General features: G+C 36.9%; 1 protein-coding gene across 2 annotated transcripts; it reads left to right on the top strand.

Moving 5' to 3' along the window:
• The first annotated feature begins 11,898 nt into the window (after window positions 1-11,898).
• LOC111905219 (glycosyltransferase BC10) lies at window positions 11,899-14,946 on the top strand. 2 transcript variants are annotated; one of them, XM_023900909.3, is made up of 3 exons: window positions 11,899-12,243; window positions 12,830-13,455; window positions 14,213-14,946. In XM_023900909.3, exons 2-3 carry the CDS (start codon window positions 12,946-12,948, stop codon window positions 14,849-14,851), a joined length of 1,149 nt encoding a protein of 382 aa, XP_023756677.1. In that variant the 5' UTR covers window positions 11,899-12,243; window positions 12,830-12,945; the 3' UTR covers window positions 14,852-14,946. The 2 variants fall into 2 exon arrangements, with proteins under 2 accessions (XP_023756677.1, XP_023756678.1); XM_023900910.3 differs by lacking the exon at window positions 11,899-12,243 and adding an exon at window positions 12,251-12,454.
• Window positions 14,947-15,556: the final 610 nt, after the last annotated feature.

Here is a 15,556-nt window from a genome sequence, read left to right as displayed (position 1 = left end):
CTCACAATCATAATCTTTCACCATATCCAACCACCTACATTGCCTCATGTTCAAATTTGGCTGGTCCATCAAATAACTCAGGCTCTTGTGATCCATGTAGATAGTATAACGAAACCCATAAAGGTAATGCCGCAAATCTTGAGGGCGAACACCACAGCCCCCAACTCCAAATCATGTGTAGGGTAGTTCACCTCATGAGGATTCAACTACCTCAAAGCGCAAGCAATAACGCGACCCATCTGCATCAGAATTGCACCCAAAACTATTATCGACGCATCACAATATACCACAAAATCCTCAACACCCTCAGGGAGGGTCAGAATCGGCGTCTCACATAGTCTTTGTCTCAGAGTCTCAAAAGTTGTCGGCTGCTCAGGCCCCCAACAAAAAGTGATAGTCTTCTTCATCAATTGATTCAAAGGAATTGCTACCTTGGATAAATCCTGAATGAATCTCCAATAGTTACCTACCAACCTAAGGAAACTTTAAATCTCAGATGGCGACCTCGGAACCTCTCATCTCATCACAGCCTCGACCATGGTTGGATCGACCAAAATACAATTCTGGTTGACAAGGTATCCCAAAAACTGCACCTCGTGCAACCAGAACTCACACTTAGAGAAATTCACATACAATCTCTCCCTCCTCAGAGTCTCTAATACATCCCTCAAATTCTCCTCATGTGTCTCTTGGGTCTTGGAATAGACCAAGATATCATCAATAAACACAATCACATACCGATCCAACATCAATCTTCATATGCGGTTCATGAGGTCCATGAACGTGGCTGAAGCATTGGTCAGCCCAAAGGGCATCACCACGAACTTGTAAAGGACATAATGAGTCTGGAATTTCATCTTCTGCACATTGTCCTCTCTGATCCTCATCTGATGATAACCTAAATGTAGATCAATCTTGGAAAACCAGGATGTAACCTGAAGCTGGTCAAACAAGTCACCACTCCTCATGGGTGGATAACAGTTCTTCACCGTTAGCTTATTCAACTCCCGGTAGTCAATACACATCCTATGTGACCTATCATTCTTCTTACCAAACAAGATCGACGCTCCCCATGGAGAACTAATCGACTGAATGAATCCTTTTTCTAATAGCTCCTGTAGTTGCGCAGACAACTCATGCATCTCTAGAGGTGCTAACCGATAAGGTGCTTTGGCTATCGGAGCAACACTAGGAATCAGGTCAATCTGAAACTCCACTTGCCTCTCCGGAGGCACTCTAGAAAAATCATCAGGGAACACATCCGAATATTCCCGAACGACCGACACATTATCCACAGTCTGTTGTGTTTTGATATGAAATATAAGTTTGTTTTTCACAAAAACCGGCAACGGAAGACTTTAAAAATAACAAGTTTATTTTTAGTTCGTAACAAAACCAAACCATCATGGATCTATTTGTAGAGGTTAGAATGAAATGAAAACAACCATAGGATGTTTTATAGATAACATTTGAAGCCTTTAAACCCACTTGGTTTTGGGGTGTTGATGAAGATGTAAAGATCAAAGAACATGATCTTCTCTACAAGTATCCACTATCAAGATTAAGGCACTCGGAATGCTAGTTCCTTCTTGTATTCTTGAGTGTCTTAACCCTTTAAGTGCTTAACTCAAATAATCACTAAAGGATACAACTCAAGAAAACTTTTAAACCACTAAACTAACTTCAAAAGAGAGAGTGTTGTAGAGGCATAAAACTCATGGTTTTAGAGAAGAAAAAGGAGGAAGAAGAGAGTGTTTTTCTTAGCCAAAATGCAAGCCCCATGCATCTCTTATATAGTCCATGTAAGGTAAGGCCTAACCATTAAAATACTCTAAAGTAATTGCTAACCTTTAGAAGCATGGGAGACAAAACATGGAGGTTGAAAAGCACCCCCATATTTTAATATTTTTGGCCATACCTCTTGAAAAGAGGATGATTCTTTAATTTTTATAAAATCTAAGTTTATAAAATATAAACTTCGTCTTTAGGTAAAAGACAAAAGAATTCAACTAGTCCAAAATGTTGTGCATGACTTATTAATTCATATCATATGAAAATAATAATTAGTTATACTCTCTTATAATTATTATTTTCATAAAACAATATTATTCCCTAATTAAAATACAAGAATCGATATTATTTTTAATAATCACATTAATAATAAATATACAAAATGTGCCAACTTGATAAAGGTGTGACCCTATAGGATCATATATTATTAGCAATATCACTCCATAATGATTCTTGGGCATATAGATTCAACACAGTCGCCTTACCCTTATCCCGGGTATCCATAACATAGGAGATGAATCTGAAACAACCTTGCTAAAAATAGCGCCTGACCCTAGCTGTTGAACATATAACCGGCCTGCACTGAGCGCCCTCTCCCTAGACCACTACCTCTCCCCTACTTAGGGTCCGAACACATACCATCTGACATTCACAATCAATCACTGCCTCATTGGGGCTCAGCCAATCCATCCCCACTATAACCTTGCTCCCATGCAAAGGAATAGGAACCAAGTCAACCGGATACCGCTCGCTGAACAAATCCAAGACACAACCCCGATGAACCTTAGATACTCATACAGGACGGTCATCAGCAATCTCAGCCTCTAATGGATATTCCAGCTCCCCCGGAGCATCGACAAACCTCTTGTTAAGCATAAGAGATACGAAAGATCAGGTAGCTCCCGAATCAAACAATATCAAGGCAGAGATACCGTTCACAAGGAACGCTCCTAAACAAAACACATAAATATAAGCAGAGAAATCAACATAAATAAAGCATTAAGGAGAAGATACATATCTGTCACTGCATTTGGTGCTGCACAAGCCTCCTCGGTTGTCAGCTGAAAAGCCATGATCCTCACAACAGGCGCATCTGCCTTGCCCTGGCGGCCATCAATAATCTATAGGTTCACTGGATCATGTGCTACTAATGGGCCTCCTGATGCTAAGCTCGGGCAGTTGGCCTTCTTCTGGCCCCTCTGATTGCAATGGAAGCAAATTAGATATGGTGTTAGGTGGTAATGATAGTAGTCGTGTAATCCTTGCTAAAATGCCATATCTTGCCACACTTGTAGTAGCCCAAACCACCCGCTCTACAAGCCCCATCATGTGTCCTGTCGTATTTTCCATTGCGGCTCCGGCCCTGCTGGCCTTCGACCAAGAATCGAAACCCTTTGGGTTTCTTCTCTGAAACCCCAATCGTCTGCCCATTCTATGCCCATTCATGTCGTCCAGAGTCGGGCGGGCAGAAAAACTAAAAAACTCTCTGATGTCAGATCTCAGCATGTCATGGTATCAGGTCTTCATCATCTCCTCATCTGTCGTATAATGGGGTACCAACAAAGCTCTCTCTCAGAACTTGACTATGATCTCTGCCACAGTATCATTCATCTGTCTCATGTCCAGAAACTCCCTAGCTAATTGTTGCACCTCAACAGCTGGTGCAAACTATGCTCGAAATCGGGTCACAAAATCTGCCAAAGTCGTGGCCTCGATGGTTGGTGTGACATCCCCAATTTCACGGCTAGAAAAGACCAATTTTTGTTTATGCTTTGCTTTAAAATCAGAGTACTTCTTTTATTAAAAGTGTTGCGGAATTTGTTCCCATAAAACATGATAAGTACTTTATCAAATCATTTCCAAAGAAATGCATTTTATTCGTTTTAAAACATTTGGGATGTCATGGTCAATGCAGATACATAAGCATAAACAGAACTTACATTATTTTCACTAATGATTTACATCTCCTTTAATCTCTCAGTGAAATATGTCTTCGTATTGATCCCTGTGATACAAAGAAACTGAGTGGGTCGGGCTTGGGAGCCTGGTGAGCACATAGGGTTTTCAACCCACAATAATACAGTTATTATATTCAATCATCCAACAATCAACCCAATTACCCATCCCCATTATCTCCTTCATTTCTTAAGGATTTACCCTAAGAATCAACTATCCTTCATTCATTCATTCCTAAGGATTGACCTAAGGAATTTATCCAAAGTCCATGGCTACCAAGGTTCATACAACAAGCACTACGTCACATAGTCGCCAGGGTTTATACAATAGGCACTACGTCTCATAGTCGCCAGGGTTTATACAATAGGCACTACGTCTCATAGTCGCCAGGGTTTATACAATAGGCACTACGTCTCATAGTCTCCAGGGTTTATACAATAGGCACTACGTCTCATAGTCACCAGGGTTTATACAATAGGCACTACGTCCCATAGTCGCCAGGGTTTATACGATAGGCACAACGTCTCATAGTCACCAGGGTTTATACAATAGGCACTACGTCGAATAATCGCCAGGGTTTATACAATAGGAACTACGTCTCATAGGTGCCAGGGTTCACTCATAGCATTTTCATCTCACATCAACTATTTCATCTACCCATGTTCTACCCAACATTTATCTTGTAGATATAAAATACACATACAGTTTTAATCATTTAAAACCTATATAAAACATCAAATCCATACCCATATCAAATAAACAAACAATATATAACACATAGCACGTATTTCATAGCAAACACTTCATATTTATGTGTTAGAACAAAGTAACTACACACTCACTTGATTAGATGATGCTCGGACAACACTACGGCTTGTAAAGTAGTATTCTTCGATGAAACCGGGGTATCTTCACACACCGGGCTTCTCGTGGGCAGAGCTTCGGCTTGAAACTCTTTTCTTCTCGGGATCTTCGGACCGTCGGGACTCGCTTCGGGTATCGGGGATGGTACCGGGGCTTCGGGGGTTAAAAGAAGGCTTAAAGATGAGTAGAGTAGGAGAGAGGTTGATAAATTAGCAACCAAATCCAACTGCCTTCGGTTTCTATTTATAGGGCTGAAATTTCAGATTTCACGTCATGACCTTGGACGTCATCAGGTGCGTAGTCGTGATGTTCAGTCTGTCATGCTCCAGAAGACATTAGCACTGAGTTCACGTCGTGAACCCCTTTTCACGTCGTGAACTCTGACACAATGTTGAGGTTCGCGCCCCGAACTTCAGAAATTCATAACTTTCGTATACGAGCTCCGTTTTCGACGTTCTTTTTATCCACACATAGGTGAGATTATGCTCTACAACTCTCGTTTAGACTCCGTCGGCTAATTTTGACTTTAATTTTTATTATATTTATTTTAAGTAGGCCAAGACAGGAAAACTCTGTTATCAACTCATACCTTCTTCATCCGACATCTATTTTCGTCTGTCTTTTTACCGTTGGACTACTATCGACGAGATCTTTGATTCTCGTTTAGATTGTTTCGGCTAGAAATCACCCGATCTCATATTCGAACTTTGGGCTGCATATCGCTAAGTCGAAACTTAGAAAAATCATAACTTCCTCATACAAAGTCAGATTTGGACTTTTTTTATGCACGCTCTCGGTTTAACGTATTCTACGACTTTCGTTTAGACCGCTAAGGCCAAATATTGCTCTATCGTAAATTCACTATTTACGTCGCGCTGTGTCGTGTCGGTTCTGTCACGAAACTTCGACAGGTCATAACTTCTTCATTATAACTCTGATTCGGCATTCTTCATATATCCGAAACCCATGCCACGACCACTACATCTTAGTTAAGATTATTCATTCTAAATAATCTTTTATCAAAAATTCACTTTTGATGCTTATCGTCTCTAAATTGACTAGCCCGGATCTACGGGCGTTACAGTTGGGGCTCCAAAAGTATAGCCAACCTCCTCCCACCAATCACTGGCTCGCTCCCTCATACATCCTATAGCAAACCTCACCTTCGACCCCTCGGGGAAGAAGCTCGCTATCTGGGCACACTCAATGTTAGTTATCCAACGCCTGGCTGCAATGAGGTCCTTCACCCCCAAGAAATCTGGTGCCCCACATCCCCTGAAATCCTTGAAAGAGAGAGTGTGGGTCCTAGAGTGGATAGAAGCCCAATCGACCCTGAAGATCCAAATGCGATCCTCCATTAGCTCGATGATACCCTCCTTGATCGACTCGAACATCACCGAGGTCGCATCAATGATGCCTCTAGTGACCTCTGATGTAATGAACTCGCGTAGCCTCTCATCAATTGGTTTGGTGCCCGTACCCGAACTAGATCCAGATCTATATCCTGAACCCACTACTCCATGACGTGTCACCGCCATACTGAAATATAACCACATAAAAAATTAGTAAACACTTGAGAAGGTTCACACTCTTGAGCTCCCTAGATTCATTACGGTATTCCTGGTCTCGAGTATAAATCATGTGATTCCAGTAGTATCTGACCAGTACTACCTTCCAGACCTATTTATACGCTCCTCCAGGACTACCCAGAGTCCTCCACGCCACTCATTCCCATCTAGCACACTCCTCATACTATAAGGCGTTCTACAAACCAATACATCTCCCAGGGACTACTTAGGGTTCCCTTCCTTACCCCTTTCTACTATCAGCTGCAGAAGGAACTTCTACTAATACCATCTAGCTACCACATGAACACAATTACATACTATCGGTACTAGATAATTCTTCGAATGAAAGGTCCCACACTACAACAGTTTGACTCAAACAAGAGTTACGCAATAGAGTTAAACCTATCCTTCTAAAATTATCCAATCTCAATAATATGTAACCTAATGCATTCACCGACTAGTTAGTTGGTACCAATAGAATTTCCTAAAGCACAAATCATGTAACATTCGAGCATCAAGCAACTCAAATCAGAACATAACCTATACATGCCATCCTATCAAATAACTGATTTGATACTAGCATGCAAATCTATAAGCTCATACAAATAGGCACATAAAAGCATCTCTCCTAGTATTATATCATGCAATCCTGAGCAGATCCTTAGCCCCTAATCCATCATGAAATTCTCATATCATAGCATAAAACATATAACATGTATGGGTATTTTGGAAATACTTACTTGAGCTCGACTGATTGCATGCATCGCACCCCTTTTCTCTTATTAAAATCCCTTAATTAAAATGTTTCTTTTTATGGAAAATATACCAAATCCTCGTTTTGAGTTCAGGCACACCCGGGAGTATGCCCGAATCCCTCAAACTAAGGCTCTGATACCAACTTGTAACAACCCAAAAATACAGATAAAATTTTTGTTTTTAAATTCACTCAAAACATACGATCAGGCCGGGCCCTTCCCCTTTGAGCTAGAAGTACCTGAAACATAAACTGAAAACCGTAAGCACAAAGTTTAGTGAGTTCCCTCAAAATACTCCATACCAAACAATTGTCACAAAGACAATCATCATACTACATCATAAACTAATGGGTCGGCATTGGTGCCTTCGACCTATGGATATAGTGAAGGAAACTCACCTCATATTAAAGGTATCAAATCACACTCAAGCAGTTGACTCACGAAATCCTCTCTCTAAATCACAAGTACAAAACCCTAATTAGAAATTTGGTCAACAATCCAACATGAGAGTCCAAATCCTAAATCCAGGCCCAAAGGGAAAAAGTCACTTATATCATGCCTTATTGGGCCTAGCCTATCAAGGCCCAAATGTTGCTGGTCACGAAGCCCAATGATAAACTATGTCCAAAATAGGCCCAAGCCTTAAAGGCTCATCACAGAAAAGCTTACGACACAACAAGAGCTTAAAAATCCCTAAGTCCCACACGGACCAAATAAACCCAAGCCCACTCTGGTGAGTACGCCCAACATATTTATATTCCTTGCTCCGTCGGGACTTCAGAGGCATATGCACAACATACCCCAAGGTACGCCCGGCGTACTCTTCAGTTGGCCAAAACCTCTTCTATGGTCTTAATCAATTAAGAACCAACATCCAAATTTTAGATCTAGGTTTCTTTAAATGTATTAAGCCATAAAGTTGCCAACTTTATGCTTTTGCATGTCTTAATGGGGGCAAATCTTGGATTAAACCACATTATCCTCATGAAACCACCTTCAATCCTTGTATGATTGAACTTACTCCATCAAGACTCCATTTTTATGCTTAAAGGATGTTAGAAACACTAGGATCTATGATTATAACCTTCTGGAGTAGCTCATACTCTCAAGAAATAACTCAAGGACAATTTTATGATGAAATAAGCCCAACTACAAACTAACACACAGAGTCATCAATGTAGAAGCTTTTTTTACCTTCAACAAGCTAGAAATGATGAGAAGCCACTAGATCCACAAGCTCTTTTTGATCCAATGCTCCTTCATAACTCTTATTTTTCTTCTTCTTCTCTAAGCACCATACACACCAAAAACACACACACACAAGCTCAAACTTTAGGGGAAATGGATTAGGGTTTTGAGATATAACTCAAGAGACAATGGAGGCTGAAAAGGTGATGAACTTGAAGGACTTAATAAGCTTAAATAGGGTGCAAACACTAAAAATTATGGTTTGCCCCTGGTTTGAGTACGTCATGTGATGTATGGGTACGCCCAGTGTACGTAGGGGTTATCTCGACCTGTGCGCATGCAGAGGGAGTACGCCGTGCGTACCTTGAGTATGCCCAACGTACTCTCGTTTGGTCCAAAATCAAATGAAATAATTGCAAGAATTTACCTGGCGAATCCGGGTGTTACAGCGTCTATGCTCAAAATTGCCTATAAATATCTTCTAAGTGTTCGTTCTTCCCTCACACCTCCAAAAAACTCTTAGTGTTTAGGGTATTTTGGTTAGTTTTGAGGTCCCTAATTGCCCAACAACTAGTAGCTATCAGGTTAGAGTTCTGCCAAAGAAATTTCTGGATTTTTTTTAGGAAAAATCTCTGTCACGTCAGAGGAAAAGCTAAATTACTAAGGCGAAGTTCTGCCCAAATTCTGAGGCATCCATTTTTATCAAGTGAGTGCATAGTTACTTTTATCTTACACATAGATATGAAGTATTTAGTAGGGGCGTTCACAGGGCGGTTCGGCTGGGATAGTAATAAATTTGTGAACCATGATCACGTGGCGGGTACCTTACTTGTACTAACCAAAACTGAACCGTATTGCTAAAAAACCTGAACTGAACTGGACCATGTGAAGGCAGGTAACCACGGTTCGGTTTACGGTTACCCGCTAAACATAAAGAACCACATTAAACCAAAAATACAAGTAACATTTAAGTCAATTTTAAAATATTCATTCAAAACAAAATCATCCAAAATAAAATAGTTCAACAAGAGACAATTTAAAAGTGTTTAACGTAGTTTCATAATACAAAAAACATCCATAGTCCCTTCAACAAAACAAAAAAGAACACCAAACTCATCTCAAAATCAACATCAAACCTGAAAAAAAAAAATTATTACAAGTAAGAAACAAAACAACACAAACACACAAAACAACTAAAAAACAACACAAACACATAAAAACTGCACAAAACAACTAAAAACAAGCAAAAACTACCCAAAAAAACTACACAAAGCATCATAACAAACTTGATAAAACATCAATAAAATCTACACAAAAACAACATAAAATCACCAATTAACAATAATAAAAAAATCACAAAAAAAAACTGCATATAAACAACATTTTAAAGCACAAAAACAGTAAATATAAAAATTTACCTTTTTAAAACTTTAATATCCATAGTAAGAGCGGATATAGCTTGAGGCAAGTCATTTACTTCTGAAACAACAAAAACTATACAATAGATTGAATAAAACATGAAATTACAAAACTTATAAAAGCAAAGTCATACCGACTTCATAATTTTCAAGAGCTTCAAAACTTTCCTCAATATCAATAGGAACATTTTTGGACCTAGGCCAATTTTGAAAACATATTGTTACGCCCACAAATTCACGATACACATAATAAGTAAAAATTATTAGAATTAAAATCCTTGAATACGATAATCTATAGTTGTGTGCGCTCAGTCGAATCGTAAAAATAAGTGCGCCAAAACATATATATATATATATATATATATATATATATATATATATATATATATATATATATATATATATATATATATATATATATATATATAAAGTATACGTTGGCGTGAAGCCCAAAATATAAATTTCGTAGAAATCCGAGTTCATATGAAGGGGATATGAATTTTATGAGATACAAAAATCAACCACGTAATTAAAAATTATTAACGTCAAAAAGTAAAATGTACGAAGAAAATGGTTGACTTTTGGATAAAGTCACCAAAATAAAATTTGTAGTATTATTTAAGATAAGAATTTTGGTAAAAGGAACACCAAAATCGTAGTCCGAACAAGAGAGTTATCATTTTTGCAAAATCATTAAATCATATAAAAATAAGGTCTAAAAATAAAGTCCGAACTAGCCGATGGAGCCTAAAGGAAAGTTGTAGTACTTGTTGATGACTAAATTTAAGGTATCACCCGTCATGGTGATTACTCAAATTAGAAAAGAAAAACTCGAAATCAGAGAGATTGAAAGTACTCTTCTTTCAAGATCAAGGTAGAAAAACGGGATCAATTGTTGATTAATCAATTTCAAACTAATTAAGTTCAATCGACAAATACTATTCAAATCAACTCAATCGTGAACAGAGAAAAAAAACTTAGCACTGTTTTGAACATTGTTCTATCGATCTAATGTTTGATCAATTACTCCAAACCAGAAACGATTACTCCAAAAACGATTAAGTCGATTCCAATTCATCGATTACACTTAGTGATTTTGCAGTTCACTTAATTCAAAATGAAAACCGATGAAAACTGTTTGATCGACAATTCTTCAATTTGTGATTGTTGACAACTGAAGATCAGTCGTTCAATTAAGACCTCTTGTAAAACAGAAAAATGATCGATTGTTGAAATCGATTGTTGCACTTGTATCAACTCGTTTACAGAAACCTTTGTCTACAGAAGGTTTATATCGACAACAACTTTTTTCGAGTACCACCTGATGACCACTTGTTTCTATCGCTGAATTTTTTTGTTTATGGGCTCTGATACCAATTCAAATCAGAAAAACAAAACATATGGAACAACTCTTCAATTTTATTGAGAAAATATTACTCAAAAATTCAATTTGATTACACATAGATCATAACTTGATTCTATGAATTTATTTATAGGCCTAGACTACCAAACTTGTAGAATAAGACTGGAAAACAACTTTCTACGAGCCCTCCTGAATTGATCTTCCTTTTGTGTCCTACTTGAATTAGGAATTCCTAACACCTTAAACAATGGCAACAATGTATATGCAAAATCATTCACAAATAACTTAAAGAAAAAGATAAAGATATACAAACATTCATGGTTATGTAACAGTGATTATGTATATAAAAATAAAAAATGCTAATAAAAACAATTGTTGACCTTGGTGAAAAACAATTGTTGACCTCACCTTGATTACACTGTCTCGGAACTTGTTTCCCTACTATCAAACAATCATCAATCACGAAATCACAATAAAGTGATAAACAATCAAATTGGAGGAACCCACTTTATTTTGTTTGCGCATTGTCGACATATGCTCTACTCTTTTACTTCAAAAGTCATTTTGAAACTAATATCTACAGGTACTTTACTAAAAAAGGAAAAAAAAAAAAAAAAAAAAAAGCGAACGTGTATATATATGCAACCGGTGAACATAATTTTACCAGACAAAAATTACAATTTATACGGTCAATCTTCATTTAATGAAGAGGCTTTTACCCACAAACAGTTCAATATACTTAAAATGGGTTGAACTTTTTCAAATTTTGTCAATTTAGTTATTAATTAAATACCCATATTATATAACTCTAATACGGGAATACATTATATTATATTATATTATATTATATCATATAACTCTAATATGGGAATACATTATAGGTTATTACACATGTGTCTTGACTAGTTTTATAACAATAAATTCCTTGAAAAAACGTACAATAATTTAATCCAAAGACAAAAAGAAAATTTATTAAAGAAAAAAAGAAACTGCTGCCCAGTGTTCACGCCATAAAAGCCATCTCTCTCTCTCTCTCTCTCTCTCTCTCTCTCTAACATTGTGTAAGCAATTCTAAAACAAAATCACACGAACCAGACCACCATTACATAGATCTCTTCGCTCTTTCATACGTTTCGCACTTCCCCATTCTTGTATTCTTTGTCGCCTATATTTACTCCCACACTCCTGGATTCATTTCTATATATCTTTCTCTATCAGATACAGACACACCAAGTGCAAAGTCCTTTTCTCAATTAATCAATAAAAGTATCGGGTCAAATATCAGCTGCGATATCACTAGTTATTGTTGTTGGATGCTCTCTTTTTCTCACCAGTTCATGGTATGTTCTACTTCAATGTTTTCCCCCTTTTTTACTCAATCAGTTTGTTCTAGATCTTTCAATTAGTTTCGTTATTAGGAGTCTTTTTGATACTTATCTCAATCACCCATGTTATATGATATCAATTTGTAATTGGGTTTCTGCTGTTTTATGCATATTGATTGGTTTTGATGATATTCGTCTTTAAAGCCTTCGTGTTAGATGCGTCCTGGTAATTATCAACTCCCATAGATTTGACAATCCTTTAATTATTACGAAAAACTGAAGTTTTTTCGTTTCCCGATACAACTTTTTCGTTGTTTTGAGATCTCAAATTGCTACAAGGGGTTTGAAGAATTTTGTCCTTCAATCCTTTTTACCTTCTGCCAACTTTTTCCTTTTTTCCCTAAAACCCATTGTTATCATCGATTTGTAGATGGGTGTATCCTCTTTTGATGAGATTGACAGGGTTTCAACTGTATCATTTTAGAAAACACTTCCATCTTTATATTCTTGTGATAATTTTCACATTTCTTGGATTTTCTATTTTATTTTGATAACTGATATCAAAGATATAATCTTTAACTCGTTGTGATTTCTATTTCAGGGTGCAAGAAGGCTCTTAAAGGACTTTATGAGCCATAAAGCAACATACCCACAACCAAAATCTCATAGTTTTGTGTTATAAGATACAAATTTTGATTTTTATTATTATTATTATCAATGGAGGAAGGAAAAGATCCTCCTACAACAGTTATAAGTAGGTCAAACCAATCTAGGGCTTTACCACAAAGACTTGTTCAATTACTTGCTTTATTTCTACTTTTATGTTTTGCCATATCATTATTTAGTATATATATGATCCGTAAAACCGGAGTAGTAACAACAGTGACATCAGCAATCCCCATGTTGCAACCATGTATACAAGTACAACCAAAGAACAATCTTGACCATTGGATCACACCTCCTTCGAATCTTGTCCACACAATGAGTGATAAAGAGCTATTTTGGAGAGCTTCATTTGTTCCACAGTTAAAAAAGTATCCATTTGCAAGAGTCCCAAAGATTGCCTTTATGTTCTTGACTAAAGGCCCATTACCATTGGCTCCTTTGTGGGAGAGGTTCTTTAAGGGGCACAACAGTCTTTATTCTATTTACATTCATTCACTTCCATCATTTCAAGCTCGTTTTCCATCAACATCTGTTTTTTATCAGAGACAGATACCAAGTCAGGTATGTTGAGCCCTGCTTCTTGTTTCTTGTTATCTTTTAGCTTTAATGTATTCATGTTTATGAGATAGTTGCTTTAAAGACTTGTAGTTTTATGACTACTTAAGTATTACCATAAAAAGATGTGCAAATCTATAGGAAATATCATATAGATCAATTATTATGATTATTATCCACATTAACCCTTGTAATAACCCAATAATAACTTAACCTATTAAGACGTTCTTTATATGTTAAGTAGAAAAAGAAACACCCTTTAACTTAAGTTAGCTATATCTGGATGTTTCTTTTTGAGTTAATGCAGAAAGAATGACTTAATAGTGAAAAACACAGAATTGAGGCTTCCCCCAATTAAGTCCTAACATTTTACAAATTTACCCTCATATATATTTTTCATTTCCACTTAAGGAGCTGTTTCTTTCTTGTTTCTCATCAAATCGTGTGTGGGAAAAGTGGCTGAATGGGTAATGAACATCTGTTTGGATAAAGTGTTGTATATACTATATACATAAGGTTTCTTTGCTAAATAAACCATCTGAATGAGACTAAATGACCATTTTACCCTTACATTCCAAAAAGTAAAATCTCACAATATCTATCAATTGTAACAATATTCACCTATGAGAGAAGTTGGGAGGAAAATAGAAGAAGGGTAAATAGGTAACTTAACCCATTAAGTCATTCTGTGCCATCATCATTTTCTGATATACCTTTTAAACATCATTTATCCTGAGAAAAGACGATATTGCCCCTGTTGCAGATAGCGGAATGGGGTAGAATGAGCATGTGTGATGCAGAAAGGAGACTCCTAGCCAACGCACTTCTGGACATCTCAAACGAATACTTCATTCTTGTATCGGAATCATGCATTCCACTCTACAACTTCACCATAACATATCGTTACATAACACGATCCAAATACAGTTTCATGGGCGCCTTTGATGACCCGGGCCCATTCGGGCGGGGCCGCTACAACCCCAACATGCTGCCCGAAGTCAACATTTCCCAATGGAGAAAAGGCTCTCAATGGTTTGAAGTCAACCGAAAACTCGCATCCATTATCATATCCGATGTCACATTTTACCCAAAATTCCTCCAGTTTTGTAGGCCGGCTTGTTATGTTGATGAGCATTATTTTCCAACTTTGTTAACAATCCAAGCACCGAAACTCCTTGCAAACAGGAGTTTGACTTGGGTTGACTGGTCCAGGGGTGGGCCCCACCCTGCGACTTTTGGGGCGATGGATATTAATGAGGAATTTATGAAGAAACTTCATGAAGGTCGGGAATGTGTTTATAATGATAAGCCGTCTTTGATGTGTTATATGTTTGCAAGGAAATTTGCTCCAAGTACTTTGGAAAGGCTGCTTCGTTTTGCATCTGAATTTTTGGGGTATTGATTTGATTGGAATTGGAATTGGAAAGTTTTAAGACAGTTTTGTGGGATATATCATCATATATAGATTATGAAATGAATAGTTTCTTTTCTTGCCTAGATGTGAGGTTTTTTTTTTTTTTTTTTTTTTTTTGTACTTTATATTAGTTTTAAACGGAATCAGAAAACTGCCTTTAATTTGGTTGAACATGTTGACCATGTCAGCAAAACTGCAAAAACAAGAAGCTTCTTCAAAAAATTTCCAAAGAAACTTTTCTTTGTGGGTTTGGTACATAAATTGGTAATAAGTTGTGAAACAATGTCTGTATAAATTGGTGAAAATATATACCAACTTTGTTGCATAAATAATTGTTTTATTGTAAGAGACTTCAAAATCTTTTATTTATAAGTTGACGTGAATGTTTTTTTTTTTTTTTTTTGAAAAGTTTTTTCAGGAGTTTGTATGGAATCTGTGGATACATTGTATATAATTTTCAACTTAATATAATTTGTAAATGTGATGTCATGTGGTGAAGGAGAATGTTGACTGCATGTGAATCTTAAGCATTCCAGAATAAAAGAATACGTAATTGACTAGTGTCACAATAATTGCGATAAAGTTGACTCGGTATATCTATGTTCCATTGCTCCTATCCACAAATTGGAAGGTTTTACACCTTGTGATTTTGAACAATTTCGAAACATCATTAAGAAAAAAACAGTATTAATC

Source organism: Lactuca sativa, chromosome 3 (genome assembly GCF_002870075.4).
Source record: "Lactuca sativa cultivar Salinas chromosome 3, Lsat_Salinas_v11, whole genome shotgun sequence".
NCBI classification, from domain to species: Eukaryota; Viridiplantae; Streptophyta; class Magnoliopsida; order Asterales; family Asteraceae; genus Lactuca; species Lactuca sativa.
This window is presented reverse-complemented; position numbering and strand designations above follow the sequence as displayed.

Excerpts from the sequence above, each read along its gene's own strand:
- LOC111905219 (XM_023900909.3), top strand. The coding sequence starts at position 12,946 with ATGGAGGAAGGAAAAGATCCTCCTACAACAGTTATAAGTAGGTCAAAC. Across the intron at positions 13,456-14,212 it reads AGAGACAGATACCAAGTCAG|ATAGCGGAATGGGGTAGAAT; the intron begins GTATGTTGAGCC and ends CCCCTGTTGCAG.